Here is a 26934-nt window from a genome sequence, read left to right on the forward strand (position 1 = left end):
CAAATACTTGTACACCAATATTCACAGCAGCACTATCCACAATACTCAAAAGCTACCCCCCGAAAGTTGCAAATAACCCACAAATGTCCATGAATGAATGGATGGATAAATAAATTGTGGTGTATACCAACAGTGGAATATATTTTTTGCCAACCTGACCAAAAAAAAAAAAAAAGGTATAATTTTGATGGGTTTACAAAAAAAATAAAATAACTACCTTACCTTTTGGTAATATTAATTATGTTATTATCTTTTTACTATGAAGTGGCTTTTTTTTAAAAAAATCAGGTGCCTATACTTGTATGTAAAGATTTCTGGTACCAAGAATTAACCAATCCGATGCAACCTTATTATGTAACGTGACCAGTAAGATGAAACTATTTTATGATCTATATATTTATGGTTTCAGACAGGGCACTCACACCAGACAGTTATTGTTGTACGGGTTGTTGTCATTTTTCAATTTGACAATCTAAGGTAAAAGAGGTCAGTGCCCCCAACTAAATAGTCAGGTATTGCTGTTTTAAATATGCTTGCAGCACACGGGTTGAAAATTGCTGCTCTAAGGTAATGGTTGGTTCCCAAAGTATGATTCCTGGACACTTGTTAGATATACAAACTATCAAGCTTCACCCCGTTCCCACTGAATCAGAAACTCTAGGGTTGGGTGTCAGCCATGTTTTAGTAAGCCCTCCAGGTGACCCTGAGGCACACTCAAGTTTGACCACTGATGTAGGGTAATGCCGTATCGTTGGTTGTAGAACATTCTACTATTTTCCAGAGTTGGTTTTTCCAACTAATACTACCACCAGCAGTGGAAGAGCTCCCACTGCTCCACATTCTCACCAATGCCTGATATTGTCAGATGTTTCATTTCTGCCAGTTTGGTCTACACAAAATGACTGCTTGTTGTTTTAATTTCTATTCCCATAATTGTTAATGAGGTTAACTATCTTTTCTTATTTTTTTGGTCATTTAAATTTCTTCTTTTTTAAATTTTATTTTTTTAAACTGAATATGTTGGATAGAAGTTGCTGGTTTTTTAAAAAATATTTTATTTATTTATTTTTAGAGAGGGGAAGGGAGGGAGAAAGAGAAAGAGAGAGAGACATCAATGTATGGTTGCATCTCACACACCCCCCACTGGGGACCTGGCCTGCAACCCAGGCATATGCCCTGCACTGAACTGAGCCAATGACCCTTTGGTTCGCAGGCTGGTGCTCAATCCACTGAGCCACACCAGCCAGGGCTAAATTTCTTCTTTTATTAAATCAAATAACTGCTCTGGGTTTTTGCCCTTTTCCTTCTACTTGTTCTGTTTTTGTCTTAGTGATTCATGGCTCTCTAAGTATACTTTTCATACCAGTTGTCCATTCATTATGTGTTGTGGTAGGTACCATTTAAAATGGCCCTCAATGATCCTCACCTGTTGGTAAGCTAAGTCCTCGTACTGCCTCTTCCCCTTGAGTGTAGGCTGATTTACCGTGTTCATAAGACACAAGTCAGAACAGAGTATGGCAGAAGTGATGGTATGTCACTTCTGAGATTCAGTTATAAAAAGACTGTGACTTCCACCTTAAGAAGCCTCTCTCATTCTCCTCCGGATCTTTCACTCTGGAAAAAGCCAGCTGTCATGTGGCGAGGCAAATAACCCAGTGAGGAGACCTATGTGAGTCCATCTGGAAGTGGATCTTCTGAGGTCTGCCACCATTCAGATGAAAGCACGGAAGTAGATCCTCTCAGTCCCGTCTTGAGATCAGCACAGGCCTGGCTGACACCCTGACGGCAGCTTCATGAGAGATCCTGAGCCAGAGCCACCCAGCTAAGCTGCTCTCGGATTCCTGACCCACAGAAACTGTGAGATCAATATTTGTTGTTTTCAGTTGCTCAGTTTTGGGACAATTTATTACACAGCAATAGATAACTAATAACATGTTTATTGCAAATATCTTCTATTCTGTGCCTTGTCTTTTTAGCCTCTAAAGAAGGTCTTAATAAACTGAAGTTTCTATTAATATTTAATATTTTTAATGTAGTCAAATTTATCAGTTTTTGTATGGTTAGTGTTTTAAGTCTTAAGAAATTTTTGCCTGCCTTGAGCTCATTAAAGTATACCCCCTTTTTAAAAAAGCTTTGAGTTTTCCTTTTTAATATTCAATCTACTAGAAACTGATTTTTATGTATAGTAAGAGGCAGGGTCCAACTTCATTTCTTTAATAGGGCATTCAACTATTCCAAGCAAGTGTATCCTTTTCCAACTACCATGCCAGGTAGCATGTATTTATTCACCTAAATCCATATAAGCATATACAATTCATTAACAGCCTCACTTGTCAATTTGTTATTCATCTTCCTTTTTCCTTTTTTAGGCTCCTCAGCCACCCCACAAGCTGGGCCTCAAAACTGATGCCTGTGGGGCTCTCTAAATCACTCTCCCTTGTTGCTCAAGGTCAGGTTGCTCTGGACATCACTCAGCAGATCTTCCCCTGCCTTTCTAACAAGGCTGTAATCCAACTGACATCTTAAATATCTGTCTATTTCTTGGCTTCCTAGTGTTAAAAGAAATGAACAAAACTAATAAAAGAAAATAAAAAGAAAGGACATTAAAACCAAGAAAATTTTAAATATAAAAATTGCATAATAAAATTAGAGTGACTAAGTTTGCTGGTAGTCCTGGCACTCCTCCTGATATTAGAGGAAATGGTCTATTAAAAACCCTAGATATCACTAGAACTGATTTTGAGTATGATCTTTGGGTGGGAGTCATGTCTTATATCCACCAAGGTAATAACAAGGGCCCAGTAGTGCCTCACATATGGCAATCATTCAACTTTTTTTGACAGAAAAATGGATTAAAGAAGTTTTCCCATCTTCTTTCTTAATATCTTGGCAATTCTTGACTCTTTCTACTTCCATAGAAACTGTTAGTCAAGTTGTCAAGTTCCAAAGAAAAACTATAGGGATTTGGATTTCAATAAATCTACTGAGCAGTTTAAGAAAAATTGACATTTTACCATACTCATTCTTCCAATCCATCCTCGGTATATGGTACGTAACTCCACTTACTTAGGTCTTCCTTTATGTCTCTAAGTTTAATTACTTTCCTTTATAAAGGTCTTGTACATCTTAAATATTTAAAATTCAGTTTAAGAGTTTCCTTTTCTAGGAAATCTTTGTCTTCCATCTCCTACACCTACTCTGAATTACGTACTCCTTTTCTGTGATTCCTCCGCACCTGGTGCACATTTTAAACAATACTGTCCGTAAGTCTTGGCTTATTGGTCGCCTTCTACCTCTAGACTGTAAGCTCCTTGAGGACAGAGACTGTCATTTCTCTATCATAGCACCTAGCACACAACCAGCACAAAGGATCTCAAAATTATTTTTCAACTTTACAAAAATAAATAAATGTAATGAATGTAAAGTGTCCTATTAAACTGTCCTATTAGGAAAAGAATTACCATTTACTGAGTACCTTCTATGTGTAGGGCACAATAATATGCTGAGTGTTTAGATAACACTATCACCTAGAAGTAAATCATCTTTTTGACACATTTTATAAAAACCTAATATTAGTGTCATAAGATGTATTAAGCATCAGGAATACTGTAGTGATAGTCCATTCAGTCATTTATTTTATTAGGAAAAAAAACACACCCATAAACCGCGTGTCTTATAAACCAGAGAAATTTATCTCCATTCTGGAGGCTGGGAAGTCCAAGATCAAGATGCCAAACATACTGGGTGTCTTGTGAGGCCCCGCTATGAGGTTCACAGATGGTGGAGATGGATTTCCAGCTGTAATCTCACACACAGGAAGGCACAAGTCAGGTCTCTGAGGTCTTTTACAAGGGCACTAATCCCAATCACAATGGCTGCACTGAGGGCACAGAAAAAACAAGCAGATAGGAAGAGATACTTTGAGATTTCAAGTATAAATTATGATTAAGTGGAGAATATTACTTGAGGAGGAATCTAAAGAGAAAGGCTATTTAGTTTAGGACTTGCTGACTTCGTGATTTCAGTGCACATTAAGATAAAGTACTTCAGCAAGTTGTAAATGCAGGACTGACACTCTAGCTCAGAGGGTAGTTTGACTGTTAAGGACACATAGTGGCCTTTGAAAAAAAAGATTTGGTTGTGTAACAATAAATGGAAAAATGACTTTCAAGATGCTCGAAGTACTAAAGAAAGGCATTAAGTGACCAGAAGGAGAAAACAAAAGCTCAAGAGGGTACCAGAGTCCAGGAAGCTATTTTGGTTTTGGATGAGATCACCAGATACATTTGAAGGCAAAGAGCAAGTAACCGGGGTCAAAGCAGGGTCTAAAGATGTGTGTACATGTCAAACAGTGAGAGAGTAGGGATAAGAGATAAAAAGAAACAGATTATTCTGCACCGTTTCCAAGGACTAAATTAGGATGACGATAGAACCTAGAGACAGAAGTTCAAGAAGGCATATTTAGGTTCCACATTATATCTTTATTGATAGTAAAGATACTTAGCCAGGGAACAAAAGCTGCTTTACTCTAAAGGATATTTAACGGAATGCTTAATTATTTGTCAGGGATGCTGCAGGAGAAATTCTGCACTATGTAAGCAGTAAGACTGGGTTCCATCTGACACTAAATTCTGACCTGTCTCATATTAAGCAATGGCTCCCATTCCTCCTCAGACTAGTAACCTCTAATCTACTTTCTATCTATATGATTTGGCCTATTCTGATATGCTATATAAGCAGAATCATATATTTGTCCTGTTGTGTCTAGCTTATTTCATGTACTGTGGTGTTTTTAAGGCATACCCATTTTATATGATATATCAGTACTTCATTCTTTTTGACTGAATAGCAGTCCACTGCATGTATATACTGTATTTTTAAATCTATTCATCTACTGATAGGGACTTGGGTTGTTTCCGTTTTTTGTATATTGTGAATAATGCTGCAATGAACCCGCAGTATTCAAGTACCTATTCGTCTGTTTTCATTCTTTTGGGTATATCTGGGGAGCAGAACTGTTGGGTGATACGGTAACTCTATTTAGATTTTAAAGATTTTATTTATTTATTTTTAGAGAGAGGGGAAAGGAGGGAGTAAGGGAGAGATACACTGATTGGCTGCCTCTTGCACACCCTCTACCAGGGACCTGGCCTGAAACCTAGGCATGTGCCCTGACCAGGAATCGAACCAGTGACCTTAAGGTTTGCAGGCCAGCGCTCAATCCACTGAGTCACACCAGCCAGGGATAGATTTTAGATTCTATATAGATTTTTGAGGAACTGTCACTAAGAAAAAATAACCTAATTACAAAACTCAAAGTGAGATACCGATTCATGCTCATTAAGATAGTTATAATTTTTTTAAAAGAGTGCTAGTGTGGATGTGGAAAAATTGGAATTCTCATGCATTGCTGGCGGGAATGTAAATGGAATGCTGGTAGGAAAACAGTTTGGCGGTTATTTTGATATATTTCACAACACAGATGGACCTTGAAAACATTAAGCTTAGTGAAATAAGCCAGACACAGAATGACAAATATTGTATGATTTCACTTACATGAGGTACCAAGAATAGGCAAATCCATAGACAGAAAGTAGAATAGAAGTTACCAGGGTTGAAGAAGGGGAAAAGAAGGAATTATATTTTAATGGGTAGAGTTTTTGTTGGGGATGATGAAAAAATTTTGGATGTAGATGATGGTTCTACATTTTCAGTGTATTTAATGCCACTGAATTTTACACTTATGGTTAAAATGATAAATACTGTTATGTGTATTTTATTACAATTAAGAAAAAATAAAGCTAAACATTAAACACCTTGAGCCAATAAAAATGGATTAAGCAGGGCACAATACAAAAAGAAAAGAAACCATTTTAGACACTTCAAACCATGAAAGCATTTAATACAAGGACTAAGATGCTTATCATTCAAAATATGGAAGGACTGGGAAAGGGTAAAGACTTAGAAGATACAAAATATGGAAGGACTAGGAATCAGGAGTAGCCACTACATTACCGGAAGTCAGCGGTCCAACAGTTGTTGGCACCACTGCCTCCAGAGATGCATGAAGCTGGAATTAAACAGGGGAATGCTCAGTCCAGATCCTCAACAGCTTCTACTCACTCAGATCTTACAACTTTGCTAACTGGTCAAAACAGCAGCAAAAAGAAAGCTCCCTGGTCCTTTTGCCTTCCAAATTGTGGGACTTCATCTAACTGACAGAATCTAAACTGCACCCACCTTTGATGGAAGGGAGTTCAGGAAATGCACTGTATGTCACCATTTATGTTAAAATATTTTTAAAAGTGAAAACTAAGATGCATTTTACAATCAATGTAAGTACATCACAGCTATCTGGCAGTATTTTATTTTAGAGGTACAAAACAAAATAATGGTGACTCTTAGAATAACATCTTAAATTTAATGAAATATAATAATTTTAACTTTCTAATCTAAGAAAACTCTCCGGATACATTCTCATTAAAGTTTTATATTTTTGCATTTCACATCCAGGCATTTAATCTATCCAGAATTTGTAAATCTTATGGGGTAAAATTCCAAATTAATTGTCCTAATTTTCAGCACCATTTATTGAAAAGGTTATGCTTTTCTAATGTCCAGAATATAGTTATCATATATCACGGAACCTATTAAGTATAGTTTTTCTTCTGTTCCACCACTCCATCTATCACTAGACTATTCGTGACAGTGTTGTAATTACTAGGCTTTGTAATGAGTCTTAATAACTGGTGAAGTAAGTCCTCCTATATTGTCTTCTTTGGGAGTGTCTTGGCTACCCTAGCCCTTTACTGATTTTCCACAGAATTTTAGAATCAGTTTTTTAATCTCCACCAAAACAAACAACCCCAAAACCCTTACTAAGGTTTAGATTGGGATTATATTAAATATGTAAATCTGGTTGGGAAGAATAATATCTATACAACATCATCTATCAATCCATGTACATAGTACTTTGGCTGAATTATTAGACCTTACATAATTCATTTCAATAAGACTTCTAGAAATTTTAGGCCATTTTTAAGACTTATTCCCAGATACATCATATTTTTTATGCTACTGTAAAATATACTATCTTAGATTTCCTTCTATCTGTTGCTAGAACATAGTTTCTTGAGCAACTCAATGTTTATAATAATTTGTGGGTATTTCAAAATTTTCTAATATATAATCTCTATGAATAATAATAGTTTTATTTCTTCCTTTCCAAGTCTTATGCTCTACATTTTCTTTTTCTTAACTTAGTGAAGGTCAGGACTTCTTCTACAACTTTTTAAGTAGTTTTAATAGATAATCTCATCTCTCCCAATTTCAGATGAACCACTCTCAATACTTCAACAGTAATTATAAAGACTGATTTAAAAAAATAGATGCCGCTTATCACATTTGATTTGTTTAGGGTTTTATGATGAATGAATTCTGAATTTTATCAAGCACTATTTGCAACTATTCAGCATATCATGTTCCTCTCTAACCTGTTTAGATGGTAACACACATACTACTAGTCCCCCAAATCCATGGTTTCAGTTACCTATGGTCGACCTCGGTCTGAAAATATTAAATGAAAAACTCCAGAAAGACCATTCATAAGTCTTAGGTTGAGTGCTGTTCTGCGCAGTTTGATGAAATCTCATACCATCTTGCTCTGTCCAGGACAGGATGTGAATCATCCCTTTGTCTAGCGTATTCACGCTGTATATGCTCCCTGCCACTCAGAAACTTATTAGCTGTCTTGATTATCATTGATCGACTGTTGTAGTATGTTAATACTACAAAATTAATTGGTTAATTAATTTTGGTAAATTAATGCTCCTGCCCAAGAGACCCTTATTTTACTTAATTATGGGTCCAAAGCGCAAAAGTAGCAATGCTAGAAATTCGGACATGACAAAGGGAAACTGTAAAGTGCTTCCTTTAAGTCAAAATATATGTATGTACAGGGAAAAAAATACTGTATGTAGGTTTCAGTACTATCCATAGTTTCAGGCATCTATGGGGGGGTCTAGAACAAGTATCCTCTGAAGATAAGAGGTCTGCTGTAAATGCCAAACTCAGTAGCAGAAAAATTATCCACAATATTGAGAAGTTACATTGAACTAAATTTTCCTGTATAGTAAAATTTAACTTGAGATCATGTAACTTATTGTTAATAGAAGAAGACACTTGCTGGAACGTGTGGAATATTTTAAAGGTAAGAAGCAAGCATGTAAAAACTAAGAAGAAAGGAACACTTTCAGTGGTTGCTGAATAGGAATTTAAGGACTATACTGAATCATAATCTCTTCCCTACCTGAAGTTCTCTGACACCATTCCCACAGAAATAGTTATACAATGTGTAAAAAGGCACTTTTGAGTTATTTAGGAATAATTAACAATAGTACTTTATCTTTTTATAGTAAAAAGAATAAAGGCAATAATTGTTTGGTATTCATAGAAAAGACAGCATGTTTTTATAATGAATGGGAATTAAATTACCTTAATTCGACATTACCAGAAATTATGCTACTCTTTAAAAAATAACCATATGTAGTTATGACTCTTAAATTAATAATTGTTTTCTCCCTCTAAACTACGGGGAGATTTCTAAGTAGAAAATATAAACTTTAAAACAGAAGAAAAGGTGTTAAGCCCAAACTGACAGCACAAAAAATAAAGGTTCTAATTATTATTTACAATGTAGCTGAAGCTAGTACTCCCCTTTTACTTTAAAAGTACATCCATAAACCTGAACAGAAATTTACTTTGCAAAATAAATGCTGTAATATAGAAAATACTGTTTAAAAATCCTAGGTCATGGGAGGAACAACCCCTAGCAGTATTTTAAACTGTTTCAAAATACTCAAAAATGACTAATTCAAAGCATACTGAAATTTTATTTAATTTATGCTGTTCTAAAAATAAAGTCAATTTTTGTGGTATTATTAATTTAAAGGTTACATATGTAGTGCAAGAAAAAAATATAAGACAAGAGTAGAGTATTTCTCAATTTAAACACAATTAAAGCATCTTTTACAATAAGGAGACGAATACTTTTCTTTAACCACACTAATTTTGGAACAAGAGTCGAAAATAGACTGCCAAAATGTTATGTTTCTCTCTCCCTGGAAATGCAGTTTCAAAATTCACAACGTAGCCAAATACAATTGGAATAACACTCCTTACAACATGAACAGAAAAGCCTGGGCACTGCCTACCTTCCCAACTGTCTCTCGAGCCTGTACCGGTCAGGAGTTCGAGACTTAGGCCCTATGAACACATTTCCTGATTTTTTGTTTTTTAATCCTTCAGTGAAAATCATGACCAGATCTTCTGGGAAATATAAAGTTAATTGAGGTCAGAGTGATTTTTATATTCTGTTACCGAGGGCTTTCCCGGGACCCAGAAAAAAATATAGTGTTATTGGGCATCAATCTCCCTCTATGTATGCATAGTCTTGATATGGGAAGGAACAAGAATAATAGTTTTTAAGCCCAAGAGAAAACATGGAAACCAAAATAATCTCAGAGGGTAGAGGTGAGGAAAAAATAATTGCTTAATGTTAGGGTGGAGGTTAGATTAAGAGTTTCTTCTGACTACCATGCTAATTATGTATGACAGTAAATTAGGTTGGTAGCCAAAAGAAACATAAGACTACCTCCCAGAGTATGTCAATTCCTCCACCAAATACTTAAGGAAGAAAGGAGGCCACCTTTTGGTTCTTACAGTATTAATATTATCTATGACATTACTACTATGAAAGCAGCAGTTCTAAAAAAACAAAACAGAAAAGCTCCTCAACAGGTTCACCTACTTTGGATTCAGAAGTTCTATAACAAAATAATTAATGAATCTAAAGTAGACAAAGAGAATGAGTAAAGGACTTAAAACAATTCATCTTTTTAGGACCACAAAATTCAGTAAGGGATACTGACAACAAAGGCTTATTTTAATGGTAATTTGAGGCAGAAATATAGGAAACACAGGAACATATTGGATTTCATAGAACAAGGGGATTATAACAAAAAATGTTCATAAGTACTCAGCTAAATTAATATCAAGATGTCAAACGAAATGAAATACACTTTTGCAATTCTAAAGGAGAAAACACCTTTATGATTGGAGGAAAAGAAAGAACAACGTAAGCATCGTCTTAGAAAATGCTTTAAAAAAAAAAAAAAGAAAGCATAACCTGCTTCCCTCCTTCTCTGCCCTACTATTCATAGAACATAGGTTTCCAGTTGTTATGACGGGATCCTAATTCATTCTAATCAGGAAAGCAAGGGACAGAGAATTAAGAAAAGTCAGACTTCTCTAGTCCATTATCCTAATATAATTTTTCTAGCCTATTATCTAAATACAACAAAATCAAGTTTGCACTCAGGTTTACTACATGCAGTCCCAGAGTTCCTTTCTTATCTGTTTACTAACAATCAATTCCTTTAATTACCAACATATATAAGTGACTGATATCAGAAGAGGTGAGTGGATGACTAAAGGAGGAAGCTCATTAAATGAAGAGAAAGAGCACAGAAAGGGAACACTAGAAACACCAAAGACACATAACTATTCTATAGTTGTGCCTAACAGGCATGTTTTGTCCACCTTTGAATATATCCAGACAAGTATTAACAGCAACAGGCAGAACTGCAGAGGCACGTACCTTACTGGGACTTCCACTTACTGAGACTATGATGTAATCCACCCTGATTTGGCCTGGTTCATAAAAATGTGTTTTAATAGAGTGGACTTCGTTATGGAGGAGATTCCATCCCAGAATACTGCTTAGTCAATGCATTATTATAATTACACAGCTTAACTAAGATTGGCAGTAAGAGATCTTAAAAACGATACAACTGTAATGTGACTGCAAGCCCTTCTACAGATGCATAGCACGAGAATAGTTAATAAATACCATACCCTGTTACAACACATTTTTTCAATGTATTTATTATACCATATGGTCATATTGTCCCATACTATACCATATGGTCATAGAAAGACAGAAAGTAACATCAGGGGAATATAAATGTGCAGAAGTAAATGTTTAATGCCAAAAGTGTAAGCACATTCATTTGATAAATATTTAATAACCTCCTGTAATTTACCAGAATATTCTATTTTGAGCATCTATAAAGTAATACTTACAAATATAGTACATGCAATTTGTTCAATTTTCAACATAATTTTATGTTTAAGATGTTAGATAACAAAAGTAAAAAAATTAGAAACAACTTATTATTAAAAAAAGTTTAGTTTAAAAAGTACAGTATCTACTAGTAGGTAAAATATTTGGTTATATTGTTAAGTTAAAAGTATTACAAAACCACATATACTGTATTATACAAGTATAAAAAAGAGTGTATGGATATATGTACATCAAATTGTTTTATGTAATTATACCTTAGTAGCAAGATTACAGATGATTTTTTTAATTTTTGTACTTACATTTCTAATTTTTCAATAATAAATGTGCTTTCCCTCTGTAATTAGAAATTTTTTAGTGAAGCTGAAACTTCCCTAAGAAACATTTTTTTAAACTTTTATTTTACTGTCAGTAAGGTAAGTCTTTAGAATAAAACGTATCATTTTACACATGCACAATTTTTCATTTCTTCCTATGCATGAGGAATTATAAGATATCTCTTTACATGCATATAAGGAAGACAGCTCAAAAGACAATAGCACATTTCAGTTTCCACTGAATTAATACCAACATCAAATTTAAAATTATTTCTTGGAGAAATTTATTCTACTATCCATGTCATTGAAATTTGTATTAAAAAGAGATCCATTTTTAATCACTTATTCCTCCTCCCCATCAAATTCATTATCAGCTCCTATTAAAAAAATATAAAGGAAAAACTACTATTCATTACTAAATATTAAAACCTGGGCGGGGGGAGGCAGTGGGAAACACTTCTAACTAAAATTAAAGTATACTTATGGTTTCGGGAAATTCAGATATGCTTTCCAGTTATTGTCAATTTAAGCTTAAATGCACCTAGCCTAGAGGTTCTCAAGCACTGACATGCGAGAACTGCCTAGAAGTGTGTCGAACGCAGAAGCCCAGACTCTAGCTCTCACCTAATCAGAATCCTCAGAGGGTGGAGTTCAAACAATCTGGCCCTTCAAATAAGATAGCAGAGATTCTACTTTACAAAAGCCGTCTCTATATTACTGCAAACACTCCTAATAACTCTGAAACAAAATTCTCAATGTAAACAATGCTATCAGAAAATCACAATTTCATAACCCACACCCACTAATTTACCTATTCTTCTAGATACAATTCAACAAAAGCATACATGCACCACAGAGTAAAGCAAGCCTAGAGGCACCTGTGCCTGTTAAGACAAAGGCATATCCGATTCACGGAAAAAATAGACAGCAGATGTGACCCCTAGTATTTATCCATCAAAAACAATGTATCCTAAAAATAAATTTCCATGTCAACGGAACAAAGCTGTTTATAAATAAGAAGGAATGTGGAGGTGTGGGGAAGACAAGAGGAAGCTTCAGCAAGTTTAGTACCAAAAGCCAGGAAACAAGACAGAATGAATGGCAGCTAGGGACAAGAAAAACGTAATAAACTAGGAAATGGAAGAAGGGAAGAACTCTATCCTCAGAATCCAAGAAGTTGGGAAAAATGAACAGATATTAGAGAAAACCAATCTGAGCAAAAATGCAAACTATAAAGTAGAAAATAGTGTAATTTTGTTAAGGAAGAAAAAAAATAAGAGAAAATTTAAAGTTGATCAACTGATGGTACAGGACACATTATGGGGACAGATGGAAGTGGCATACGAGGATGAAAAACAAATATTATGAAACGATACTGAATAGAACAAGCACAGCAGATGAATTTCCAGAGTAAAGATGATGAACCAGGAAAAAGAAATTGCATAGACAGAAGAAAGAATGAGAGTTACAGGAGTTGGGAAACAAAATGTAACTAGTGGGAAGGAAAGAGAACTTTGAGCAAAGTCAACAAAGTCAGTCATGTTACCTAAATAACTGTAAAGCACAGTTGTTATACCGTAAGTTATCGCATACTTTGTGAAGGATAGTGAAGTGTATTATTTTATGTAATAAAAAGCCAAATACTCGATGAAATAAATTTTACGGAATAGAAAACACAACGTAAATAAAGTAGTTTGACAAGATGATAAGAGGCTGAATAATGTAAAAACAGGCTGAGAGAAGCAAGGGCTAAAAAATGAAAGAAGTAAACTGAGACAAAAAGGACAACAGAAAGAAAGCAACCAAACCTCCCCCTTTTTTTAAATGGGCAAATAAAGAGGTGTGAAGGGACAATGGAAGACCGACCGAAAGTGCCAGTCGTGCACAGGAAACGTAATGGAACCTTGACAGCTTCAGGATTCAGAAAGCAAGCAGTTCCAAAGCGCCCAGAAGGATTTGCGGAGATAACAACAGATAACAATGTCTGCGAGCGGTGGAATGAGGTCGAGGGCCTCAAGCGGACTAGGGGTAAGAGAGGTGCAAGAATGGTCTTAGGTAGAAGCTGAGGTCAGAGGGCAGGCAGGCCGGCAATGGGAAAGGTACCGGGCGACAGAGAGCGGACAAACATTAGGAACCGCGGCGGGGAGGGGGGACTGGGCATTGAGACCGGGATGGAAGGGAGAGCGGAAAACAGTGGGGTTTGGGATTGAAAAAGTCAAGACTAAAGCAAAACCGCCCGCTGGGTAAAACAGGTGAAGAGGAATCCCCAAACAAGTAGAAAAGTAGAAAAGAGGCCAGCGGCCTGAAAAAGAGGACAGTCAGGGAGAGTAGAGAGAGAAGGATGCGCCCCATCATCCATCCTCATGACCACTGTCATCATTACAGACACCACGGTAACTCGGGCTCGGATGCCGAAGCCGATGCCGGCGCCGGCCCCGGCCCCACATCTTCCACCTGGATGCCGCCCCCTCCCTCCACTGCCCCCGACCCGAAATAACGAAAGCATCTCAGAGATGCGAGCCTGCCTCCCTTCAGCCAGCCGTGACCTTCTAGGACCAGCGCTGAGGCTCGCCCCCTATGGACAGCCTCCAGCTCCGCCGCCGCTGCCCGGCTTCCCCAAGCCGGGGTGCGGGCCAGGGAAACCCCCCCTGAGCCGCGGTGTGTGTTTACGTAGCGAGGAGCTGCATGACGGAGAGGGACAAGGAGGGGATGCCCCTCTCCCACCCGCAGAGCCCAAAGGAGAAGGTGGCTGAGGGCATCCGAGCTCCCAGCGCCACCTCTTTCCACAAAATAAACACTGGTCAGCCGAGCACGGAGACAGGAGGGGGGCAGGGGGCGCCGGCACTCACCTCCTCGGGGATGGCGGGGTCCGCCGCGGAAGAGGCCGCGGCGCCCGCGCCGGCCTCGGGCTCCATGTCCCCGTTGAACAGAGCCTGGCCCTGCTCCGCGCCGCCGTCGCCGCTCAGCGCCGCCATCTTATAACCGAGAGCCGGGGCCCGAGCGACCGCTGCTGGGCGGGGAGGGGGCAGGGCGGCGGAGGGCGGGGGCAGGCGGAGGCGGAGGGCGGGGGGCGGCGGGCAGGGACGGCCGGGGCGGCGCCGGCGGCGAGGTCGGGGGCGCCTGGGCCACCTCCGGAACCGGCCCGCGGCCCCCGGCGCAGCCGAGCCTGAGGGGATTGGGGGAAGGACGCGAGGCGGGGGGCGGGGGAAGGGGGCGGAGACCACTAGAAGTCGCCGCGGCAACGGCGTCACTCGCGTGTCACGGTCGTGACGTCATCCGGGATGCGTGACGTAATCCTAGGAGCGCCCTCGCGCCCTCCCCTGAGGAGGCTTCCTTCGCGTCCTGCCCACGGTGGCGCTCACCAGTCTTCGTCCAGCGTTTCCATGGCTTGGGTTTCCTACTTTATTCTCGTCGCGGTCCTGAGCCTGTTCTGTAACGTAGGACTCACTAGCAGGGCTGGTGTTCGAGGAGAAGTTGAAATCTTGGAGGGAGGACGGGGAAGCCCAAGCCACTTCTGTTATTTTCTTTACAACGAACGTCTCTGTCATAAAAATAAGACTTGAAACCCCTAGGTTGAAACAGCTGAGTAGAATTTGATAGAAATATATTTTAAGAACAGCCAAATTATCAGAATGATGCTTGTATCCTTTTCATGAAAGGATTTGGACTATTAAAGTTGGGTCTAAAAGGAAATATAGACGTCCCCCTCCCGCTCCCCCCCCCCCCGCCATCGTTGAGGAATAAAATGTTTCCTTTTAGAATATTTTTCGTTTTCCAGGTTCTTTCATTCTTTGAACAAATGTCAGTGATGGGGCACTTTCCATGTACTAGGACCTGCAGAAAGCACAGAACATTCTAGACATCTGAAACATCAAAACTGATCGTTTTTGTTTTCAAGAAAACCATTCAAAATATTTTAAATACTTTTGCGCCTTTCATAAGCAGAACATTCCAAAGCATTCTCTGTGCAAAATATGCATAAAAACCATTAAGAAAGGAGAGGTAAAATCCTTTTGAGAGGCCCAGTGACAGAATGGAATGAAAGGAACCCAGTTCATAATTAAAAATACATTTATTTTAAAGGAAAGGGGGAATATTTCGGCCGGGGGGGACTATTTAAGAAATGGAGAAATAGGAGCGGCAAACATAGTGGAAGTTACTGTGAGCTCCTAGATGGTAGGAAGTTAATCACCAAATGAACCTACACATCAAGTCATGAGAAGCCCTGAGTGGACTCTGCATTTTTGTACTTTCCATGAATGGGAAGTCACCGATGACCTCCTTATTGTCCTGAGGATGATTCAAGAGACAGGAAGCTGTCCTACTGACACCTGAAGCAGGGTGCCTGACTGTTGCTCAGAGCCATCATGAGCCCAGGAGCTGACCCTTGCTCCCAAGGTAAGTAGTGTGTGAGACTGATGGGTTGATCAGAATACTCATATCCCTCTATGTCGAAATATACAGAATGCAAGCTATCAAATGAGCATGGTATGCTTAGTTACTGTCGTTGCACTTTTCTTTTTCAAGTAGGAATATCTCCTTGAGGAACTAAATTTAAATTAAAAGGCAGCTTGGAAAAGTAGAATAAATGAAGATAATCATAAGGGGTAATGTCATCAAGCAATAGTCTAAAGTGCCCATCTTTACTCTAAGGACATACTTCTAAGCAGACTAGAGTAGCACCATCAGCCAGTCAGGGCACGTTTTCCCCTTGATGTCATCAGGAATATAACTGGCAGGTTTTTAAATTCTCTCACAGTCTTATTTCATTTTTAAAAATCATCCTCTGAAAATATTACATCATTAAAACACTGCCACATAATGTTAAAAATCCTAAGATTATATTTTCATTAGTTCCATTTTAAATTATAGCTTTCCTTTCCAGCAACAATCTGTATTGTTATTCACAGAATGGCTGATACGATTTATTTAATATTGTTTCTTGTTAGCTTCCATTTATTCAACACTTTCTGACCTTGTTTTCAAATTCTGGGTATATTTTATTTGATTTCCTGAGACCATTCTAAAGCCCACAGTATTCAGATAGGAAAATATAAAGAAAGCATACATTTTGAAGTTCAATGATTACGATTTTAGTTAGCTTGCCACGTTTTTGGCTATATAATCTCAAAGCAGGTAAGCTGAAATCCCTGGGGTTTTGTTGTTGTTGTTGTTGTTGTTGTTGTTGTTGTTTTAATGTATAGAGAGGTTGGTAGTAATAATACCAGTCCAACCTACCTATCATTGTGAGGATAAAATATAGTTTCGTCCTTTACACAATATGAAGTTACCCTCTGAGTTAGAACTCAGACAAGGCACAAAGGAGATAGACGGTCTATGCTCCACGAGGTCTGGGAGCTCATCTGGGAAGGCTCAGTGCCTGGGGGGGCACTGTCTCAATAGGCTGGGACTGGAATCACCTGGAGGCATATTTCCACACGTGTCTGGTGGTTCAGGCTGGGACCTCAGCTGGGGCAGTCAGCCAGAAATACCTAAACATGCTCTCATCATGTGCCTTGAGCTTCCTCATGGCATGTTTGCTTCAGGGTAGTCAGACTTCTTGCAGTTTGGCCAAGGGCTCCAAATGCTGGTGTTCCTATAAGCAAGATGAAAGCCATATTGCATTGTATCACCTGGCCTCCAAAGTCACACAGCATCACTTCTGCTGCATTTTATTGGATACAGGTAAGTCACAGAATCCAGCCCACCTTCAAGGACAGGGGATTTGGATTCTACCTCTCAATGGAAAAAGTGTCAAAGAATTTATAGGTATGTTTAATTTACAGACAGCTCGTGTTTAGAATCATGAACTGGCTATTTTGTAGAAATGGCTACTTATTGTCATCTTCTCCAGAGGGGACTCTACACTCAAATTCTCCCCTTTTTATTACTGGAAATGACCAAGACATTCCAATATGCGAAGAAGAAGCCCTCACCTTCTTTCTTTAGCTTCTGAAGCCCCACTGCATGCAGAAATAAATGCAGGTCTTTGACCATTGGACACACCCTAACTCCTTTGGGGCACTCACCCCCTCCCCCCACAGATCACTGTGCTGCTTTAAGCAGAAGTGAGGTACTGGAACCCTCTACACAGAACAGTGGCCCTGTGTTTTTGGAGCCAAGCCAGTTTGTGTTCTGAACAGAAAGAGAAAGAACACCTACCTTTGTGTTATAGTATGTCCTATGGGCACCAAAGCAGCATTATCTTCCATTCTAAAGTCTAACAGGCATTTTAGTCACAGTTCTTTTAGGTTTTGCTTACATTCCACTTTACCCCTAAGGCATTCACGTATTTACAGGAAGCTGGAAAACAAATCTAGGTGAGAAGCGCTGTTCAGAACATTGCTCCAGCCGATGATTGAGACTGTTAACAAGTCTTGCTGGTATGTCTGACCCCCTCTTCCCTGGAGATGAGTACTTCCAACTGGAGTTCCCATCTTGAATCCTGCACTCCAGTAGACACTGGATAGTTCTACCCATCAGCCAGACTTACCCAGCTATGTCTGATTCCACAGTAATTTGGTTGGTGACTGAAAAACAAGTAAGCAGACTCTGGGAAGTGTCCACATCTCCTACCATGTTCAATGATGTATAGCTAATAACAGCTTAACATTTTATTTATGAATCAAGGCCATCATTACAAATAACACATCCTGTTTTACTGAATAGATGTCTACTCTCAGAAGCTATTCAGGTGTGAATAGAAAATTGAACCATAGAGTTGATTCAGCACATCCTTCCTGCGGAGAGACACTTAGAATCTCCTCTGTGGAGTTGCAGACTCTATCAAAATCCTTTAGTGTTAGGAACTTCATTAATACTGTACATCAAACTGTAATTATTTTTTTCAGTTGGATTGAAATCCCCTTCTTATGATATCTATATTCTGGTCTGAGTTTTGCCTTTTAGAGGAACATAGGATGAGCTTATTCTAAGTAATTGTTTTCAAATATTTGGAGGAAGTTCTGTATCTTTTAGTTTTCTCCTCAAAGCAGTTCCTTTTCTTTCTGTATACTCTTCTCAATGTTCCTGTTAAAAAGTGGTCCCATGAATTGAACACTGTTCCAGATTTGGTCCAACCAACAAAGAATAGAATCTCTGATTGCAATGACCTAGGAACTGGGCTTTTGTTAATATAATCAAAAACCATGTAAGTGACCACACTTAATTATTGGTACATATGAAACTTGCAGTCAACAAAAACCTTTGTTGTTTAAAAAATAAAATCCTATTACACAAAGTCTAGATTTTTTTGGTCTTTTCAGCATCGTTGTCATCTCCTCTACTGAATCCATATTTCCCATACTTTTTTTCAAATCCTTACCTGAGGACATTTTTTTTTCCCACTGCTTTTAGAATGAGAGGAATGGAGAGAGGGGAAACATCAATGTGAACAAGAAGCAAGGGTCAATTGCCTCCCGTACATGCCTGGACTGGGGATCTTATGTGTCCAGACCAAGTTTCACGTGCACCCACCCGGACCAGGTTTCAGACCTGCAGCCTAGGTATGTGCCCTGAATTGGAATCAAACCCACAACCTTCCAGTTATGGGATAATGATCCAACCAACTGAGCCATGCTGGCCAGGGTGTATTTTCCATACTTTTTGATTCTTGAAGAAAGACTTTGCTTTTAGATTTATGAAATTTGTTATAACGTTTACCAAGAGATACTTACATAAGTATGTATTTCATCTTATAACATCTTGCTTATACTACCCTTGGGTGTGTAAATAAGATATAGAATTCTTTGAAATATGCTTTGTGGATTTAGTAATTTTGGGTGTTAAATTTTTTTTAAGTTTGCCTTTATTGCAAGGTGTAGTATGCAACTTTTTTGTAAGAAACAAGGGGAAACTAGTATCTGATAAAGGATGGGTAAGAATTGGGGGGAAGAGATAAGATAGGAGTGAGACTTTTCTGAGTATATTTTTTAATATAGTTTACTCTAGGAAACATGTGAATAAGTGAAAAGATAAAATGTAACAAAATGAATTTAATTGTATATCAAATTGATAACTACACAGATAAAATAATTAATGCAGTTAACTATATAATAATGAATGTAGTTTTCTGACTACAGACTATCATAGACTTACACTGTGTCAAATGAGCTAAACAGGAACTGTTTCCCAGAATCCTCTTCATAATGGAAGACCTTTTCCACTCCTTAAATATATCCCCAGAGAGGGGCCAGAGCATACTCACCATGGCTATAAGAAATGCATTTTGTGAGGTAACTGCTAAGAGTAACAGCCTTGGGGTAGTAAAAGTCTGACTTGTATTGTAGTTCCTTGTGTTCTCGCTGTGCCTCATATCCCTGCTTGTCCCACATCACCTCCTCACTGTCTGCCCTCGGGATTTTAGGTTCTAGCAGCAGATGCCCAGCCTCACACAGACTGTTTAACCAGCTCCACATTGCGTAAGATCAAATCCCTATGATGCATTCCTTATTATTTACATTTCCTAATGAATCAGAAGCTTCTGCTTCTGATTAAGTACTGACCAGAATATATTCTAGCAACAAATGAAGTACAAACAAATCTTTAAGTTTATCTAGAAAGTTTATTATGGGTAGTGATACTAGTTTTCTAATTCTGAAACAATCTGTATTTATCATGGGATAGAGCAAATGAGTATGTATGTATATTGATGTTGGGAATCAGGGTTCTTATGTGGAAAAAGTAAGAAATATGTATGGAACACAGAAGTTGAAGAAGAACCTTGTATGACATTGGATTTAAATTGGAGGAAGCGCTGTTAACATTGGATTTAGGTGAAAAAATTTATATACACAAATACATAGACACATTATATAATTTTTATAAGAAAATATGATAGTTAATATATGAAGGAGTGACAGAATTAGAAATACACTAGTAAACTAATTAAGTACGTATATATGTATATACACTTAGAGTATACACATTATATGGGGGTCTGGCACAAATAACACCCCTTTTTTATTACAAAATCTTTTATTACAAAATCATAAGCATATAATTCTATAACATAATATCACACTCAAGCACACCATATGACATTTTAGGTGAAATGTTCAAATTAAAACTATAAATTATTACACCAATATTATTTCCCTACCAACCACAATCAAAGCAGGCATTACTTCTGATGGACCCTGTATATAGATGTATTAAGAGATATGGGCCCCACTGAGAGAGGTGTCTAGGAGTAGCAATATGTATACCTGATGGTTGGATTTCAATTTTAAAAATGCCATTCTCCACTAAAAGTAACAAGGACTCCTTTGAGAAATGGTTGATTCCAGATGTGGGCAGAGAGTATATAGAATGTATAAATTGAGCTTGTGCAGGATGTGCCTTGGTATACTGAAGAGCAAGGACATGATAGAATTAGAAAATCATCATTTTGCAACCACCAAAGTAATAATTACTCCAGATCAGGACCATTAATTGTTGCTAAAACTATTGTTGAGTAAAAGACTGTTGGGGAGCAGGGCAGTCTTATGCTTTCATAAAACCACCACACAGATTTCTCAATAATTATAAATGTGGAAGTATTCATTCACAATGGAAGGATCTGGCAGTCACTAAATTAATCAAAGTATTCCACTTGGCATCACCAACAGGGCGACAATTCAACATGATGTAAGTCCTGGTGGTAGTGCATCATCTATGTAGTATTTGGGCCAAACAATATTTAATATTTAACAAATGTAATCATGAGGAAACAGTCATACCAGAATGAAAGACATTATACAGGACAACAAACTCCAACTCAAAAAATTCCGTATCATGAAGAGCAACGTCAAGGGCAGAAAGTCAAGGGAACTATTCTCCATTAAAAAGAAATTAAGGAGACCTAACAACCAAATGCAATACATGAAATGTAACTGTATCTTGGATAAGAAAATAAACTGTAAGGGACATTTTTGGGACAATTGGGGAAATTTAAAGATGGGCTGTATATTAGGTGATAATGGTGAATTAGTGTTAATTAGTTTAATATTCTTGTTTTTATAACATGAATGGTGAAGTGTTTGGGGCTGAAATATGTCTGCAACTTTAAATAGTCATAAAATAGAGATAGAAAAAAGAAAAGGTGACAAAGTATTAACAATTTGGGAATCTGGATGAAAGATTCATTTAGTAGTATATTTATAATACTATTTTTACTTTTGTGTACATTTGAGATTTAAAAAATGTTGGAGGAAAATTTTCTTTTATTATATAAAAGTAATACATACTTATGGTAATAAAAGAGTGATAAGTTTCCAAAGAAATGTTTTCAGGCAATTAACTTTTTAGGCACGTATTACTATTAATATAGCATTAATTTTTACCTTCTTATATTATCTGTCTAGGATCTATTCCTGATATATCTAGTTTGATAATGCCTTTTTTTTCTATTAGAATTAAGTTGTTTTTGCATAATGATTTATAGATGGTAAGAGCCAAAATTTTTGCTGTGTCTCACTCAGGTTTTTATAAGTCCCTGTAATGTATCTCTCTTATGTATCAACTAGAAATTTTCTTGTATCTTCAATTCTTAGTATTATTCCAACTATGTATTTTTATTATAAACATTTCCAGCAAAATCTTCCTTGTATCTTCTTGTTCCTGAGATATTTTATGGTGTCTCATGTTTCATTTCTTCATTCATTCGACAGATATTTATAGCATGCTCACTGAGTACCAGACACTGTGCTAGACTTTTATGTCATCAAAACAATAATGAGAGTCTTAGATTTTTTTGTTTAACACCACTGCTCTGAGAGAGCCTTGTATACAGTGGACTTGATATCACCAACAAATCTTAAATAGTTAATAAAGAACAAAGCTTTAATAGTATTCAGCTTGTACAGACATCATAACTTCTACTAAATTTTGTGTTTAATGTCTCTAATGCCTCTTTTAAAATCTGTGTTTTGCTTTTGTCTTTGATTCTTAGGCATGGAAGCCTTTCTGTGATCTTGCTTCCTACTTCACAGAGAAAGTAGAGGCTTTAAGATGTGAATGTTTTCGCTTTCAGCTGTCCCAAGTGCAAGCTTCTGTGCATTTTTATTCATTCTTAGTCTCCCTCCCTACCTCACAGTATGAATGTCTCTCCTCTCCTTGCATTTGATGCTGTCAGCTATTTGTCTCAAAAATCTCTATTACCTTCGATTTCATGACTTCCCACACTGCTGATTCTCCTCACAAAAGGTCCATTCTTTGTGGGGTCAGCCATCACCATTTGCAGTTTAACTGTTGATAAAACCCCAGGCTCTATTCTTTGCCCATTTTTTTTTTTCTCGCAGAACTTTTATCCTCTTACCCATTTCTTTGGTTTTATTTACAGTGAAGACTTCTAAATCTGTATCACATCTAGATAGCTCCATCTGGCCTCAACCTTCCATCTTTCCAACTTCCCATTAGATGTTTGCACCTGGATTTGTCGCAGACTCTGCAAATTCCAAAGTCCCAAACTGATCTCTACAATCCCCACTTTCTGCTTCAACAGCCGCTCACCCTTTTTTCTTTTAAAATTTCAATTGGTGACACCACCTTTTGACTTTCTTATTTAAAGGTAAATACTAATTCCATATTCTCTGTTGCAGATGGAACAAAAACCTTTGAGTTAATTAATCCCTGTAATCTTTTTTTAAATTAAACATTTTACTATGAGATAATTGCAGATTCACACACAGTTGTAAGAAATAACTCAAAGACATCCCATGTACCCCTCAACCAGTTTCCCCTAACTGGGCACAAAATTGTAGTATGATATTACGAGGATGAAATTAACATTGATGCAATCCTCTCATGTGAATCAGATTTCACCAGTTTTACATGTGTGTGTGTGCATGCCCGTGTGTGTATTTAGTTCTATGAAATTCTATCGCCTGTGTAGTCTTGTGTATCTACCACCAGAATCAAGATACAGAACAGTTCCAGCACCACAAGAGTCCCTCCTTCTGACCTTTTATAATAACCACGCTGACCTTCCTCACTGGCCCACTGCCTGCATTGCACCCTCTCTCAGGCCCTAACCTCTGGCAACCTGGCAACTTTTGGCACTTCTAATTCTCTATACTTTTTTCATTTCAAAATGTTATAGAAATAGAATCATATGATATTATATATGATATCTTTTGGAATTGACTTTTTTAATATTTAAATTATTATTTTTTAATCACTTGACACACAATATTATGTTTCAGGTATGCCCCCAGTGATTAGCATTAAATGGCTTACTAAGTGATCATCTCAATAAATCACGTAACCATGACACCATACATAGTTATTTAGAATGTTATTGACTATATCCCCTATGCTGTACTTCACATCCCCATGACTATTCTGTAACTATCAATTTGTACTTCTTAATGCCTTCACCTTTCTCATTCATCTCCCCAACCACCCTCCCATCTGGCAACTGTCGAAATGTTCTCTGTTACTTATGAGCCTGTTTCTGTTCTGCTTGTTCACTTATTTTGTTTTTTAGATTGAATTGTTACTACATATGTACTTATTACCATTTTATTCTTAATATTTTGATCATCTTTTCTCCTCCTTCTTAAACAAGACCCTTTAACGGTTCATGTAACATTTATTTGGTGGTGATGAACTCCTTTAGCTCTTTCTTGTCTGTGAAGCTCTGTATATGGCCTTCAATTCTAAATGATAGCTTTGCTGGGTAGAGTAATCTTGGTTGTAGGTCCTTGCTTTTCATCACTTTAAATATTTCTTGCCACTCCCTTCTGGCCTGCAGCATTTCTGTTAAGAAATCAGCTGACAGTCTTATGACAGCTCCCTGGTAGGTAACTAACTGCTTTTCTCTTGGCTACCTATAAGATTCTCTCCCTGTAATTTTTTTTTAATAATTGAATTCAGTCACTTCTGAAGTTTTTCAACAATAGATGCATAAATGTATATTTCTTTACCTTCACATCTTTTTCATATTAGGTGTCCTCCTCTGTGGCAGAATCTGGATTTTTCCTTTTTAAAATTCTTTTGTTCATTACTTTGATACTTTTTAGCTGTCTCTCTCTCTCTTTTTTTTTTGCTGCTGGGTGTGAATTTCTGGTTTCCACACCTGTCATTATTACTTCCCTGTACTTTTATTTTAATGATTCAATATTAGATAATTTAAGCCAAATTGTAATCTAATGTTTTATAAATATATTTTATTTAAATTGCTAGTGTATATGTTGATCAGAATTTATATATTTTGTATATTAAATTGACATAATAGATTTGAGAGGCAAATACCCTAATTATTCAGACTCTTTATTATATATATTAACATCTCTCTCACACTATTAGAATTAGTGTGGTTTTGTAGGTGGCGCTTTTCATATGAGCACTTTTCTTTCATCAATGTAAACAACATCCTCCCTGATTTTGTACAGAACAATCATTTATTATCTAGGAAAGGTTATTAGTTGCTAAAATCATGAAAGAAGTTAAATGTCAGATAATTAAGGAGCCAAGAACACTATTACTTTAATGAGAAGACTCAACATTTTATCACTTTTGCATTTCATGCTATTTAATACATTCCAAACATAAGTGCAGTGGATTGTTTTAGTTGAGATTAGGCCCAGTGATTTCTAACACACTGAAGAGAAGATGTGACTAAAGCTGCCATTTAAAAGTTTTAAACAGGAGATTGTTGGTGTGACTGAGGATTTGTAGTTGTAGCAGACAGGCAGGACTCAACCAGAAGCTGAATTACTACTACTGGCTTACAGACTATTGATAAGTGCAGAAGCAGTTTTTGAATAAATAAATCAAAGTTGAAACTCCGAACCCTATGTGGAAGAGTGCTTAGAAAGGCTTCTAGCTAAAAGTGAATAAGTAAAGGCCAAATTGTCACAATAAGGAAATTAAAAGGTTTTGCATTAAGAACTCACGTGGCTAAGCATTGAAGTATCCGAGATGATGATCATCTATTTTCTTAACTAGCTTATTTTTACTACATATAAGGTATCTATTTCCTTCATTGAATCAACATGCTTGTTACAAGGTGTTTGTGAGCAATAAATGATATGAGAGTTTTCTTAATAATGTGGAATTAGGACAATTACCTCAAGGACATTATAATTTTCTTCAAGACATTTGTCCTTGTAATTTGACCTCGCTGAATGTTTGAAACATAAAGTTATGGGAGGTGTAAAACCAGTTTTTCTTTCTCTGTCCCTGAAGACTTATTTCTTTGTCAAGTTTTCAGCATGCAAGTAATTACATATCTTTGGACATGATTTAATTAATTTTCTCCATGAGAAAACAGATCATAGGGAAATAGCTTTGGAAAAATTAAATATCCCTAGTAAATTAAGATTTAAAAAAAAATTACAAGTTACAAAGTTTTTTTCCCTAGAATGAGTCTAGATATAAAGTTAAGTATCCAATCTTTTTTTCCCTCAAAGATGTACATCCATGCATATATACATACAGTCACCATTTAAATAACCACAGATATTAAGTGTTCTTATTTCTATATATATGCTTCTTTGGCTCTTTGGATGGAGGTTGAAGAAGGCATATGTAGATGTTGGTGTATCACACATTGAGACAGATTACACTAAACCGGTTGTTATTCCCGTGGCCAAGGCAGACTCTTGTTAGGAAGGGATAGTGTTGAGAGTTGTTTGCAGGAGATAATGAAGAAGGAATGGAGAGAAGAAACTGATGCGACACTTTGGTTAAGGATTTAGTAAGGTTTGGACTTAAGAACCTGGGAAGCAAAGCGCCATGTATGTAGGGAGCAGATCTTTTCTCCCCATATCTGCGCAGAACCCAGCCTTTTTCTGGCAATATGCAAACAATGGCTCTGGGATGTCGAGGGGCAGCCTCCTTTGCGTGTGTACAGGGAGCGTGTGAAGGGTGCCCTCAACGTTCATGTCAGTGGTTCTCCTTCAGGCAGTGTCAAAGGCAGTGGACAATGGCCAGGAGCAGCTGAAGCAAAAGAGGAGGAACACATTAGATCCTGAGTGGGAACTGATTTGTGAACATCTGAGAGGCACAAGGTCAATGGTACAACCATTCCAGGGATGCCATTCACATTTTACTCAGTGTGAATCTAGTTGTACTTCAGAAATTGACATTCACCCAGAATACAATGTCAGTTGTACACCCTGGAGTGGGCAATGTGGCTGCCTAGTCCTGGAAAGCATCCCTTTTGGAGACTCCCAGAAATAATTAGAGCTGTTTTATGTGGGCTGCTGAAGTTCAAACTATGAAACTGGTAGGGCCTAAAGCCATTGTGATTTTGAGTTTTGAGTTAATATATCCTCATTTTAGTCATTTGGTCTGATAACATCTGGGAATCCTGGTTAATTAGTTTTATTCCACTATTGCCAAGAATTTTTATTTTCCTTTATAGGAGGGGCCCAGGTGGAGTCCAGAAAGTGTTCCAGATACAATTGTGTTATTTATGTGAGGGCTTGAATTGTCTTGTAGGTGGGTCGGGGACCACAGACCAGTGTTAAATAGAGTGATCCTACTAATAGT

General features: G+C 37.5%; 2 protein-coding genes across 7 annotated transcripts in view; both read right to left on the reverse strand.

Moving 5' to 3' along the window:
- Positions 1-14486, reverse strand: part of BRAF (B-Raf proto-oncogene, serine/threonine kinase) — a 121533-nt gene extending 107047 nt beyond the window's left edge. For all 6 annotated transcript variants that reach the window (XM_054563986.1, XM_054563984.1, XM_054563989.1 and 3 more), the window contains exon 1: positions 14307-14486. In XM_054563986.1, the coding sequence (XP_054419961.1) occupies positions 14307-14432 (126 nt within the window). In that variant the 5' untranslated portion in view covers positions 14433-14486. The remainder of the gene's footprint in view (positions 1-14306) is intronic.
- The window catches only part of MRPS33 (mitochondrial ribosomal protein S33), a 71683-nt gene continuing 49904 nt past the window's right edge, over positions 5156-26934 (reverse strand). Inside the window, exon 4 of the transcript XR_008528325.1 lies at positions 5156-5195. The gene's annotated coding sequence lies outside the window, so the exon portion shown is untranslated. The remainder of the gene's footprint in view (positions 5196-26934) is intronic.

Source organism: Pteronotus mesoamericanus, unplaced genomic scaffold, assembly GCF_021234165.1.
Source record: "Pteronotus mesoamericanus isolate MK-2021 breed Mesoamerican mustached bat unplaced genomic scaffold, CSHL_Meso_final scaffold_85, whole genome shotgun sequence".
In the NCBI taxonomy this organism is placed as follows: Eukaryota; Metazoa; Chordata; class Mammalia; order Chiroptera; family Mormoopidae; genus Pteronotus; species Pteronotus mesoamericanus.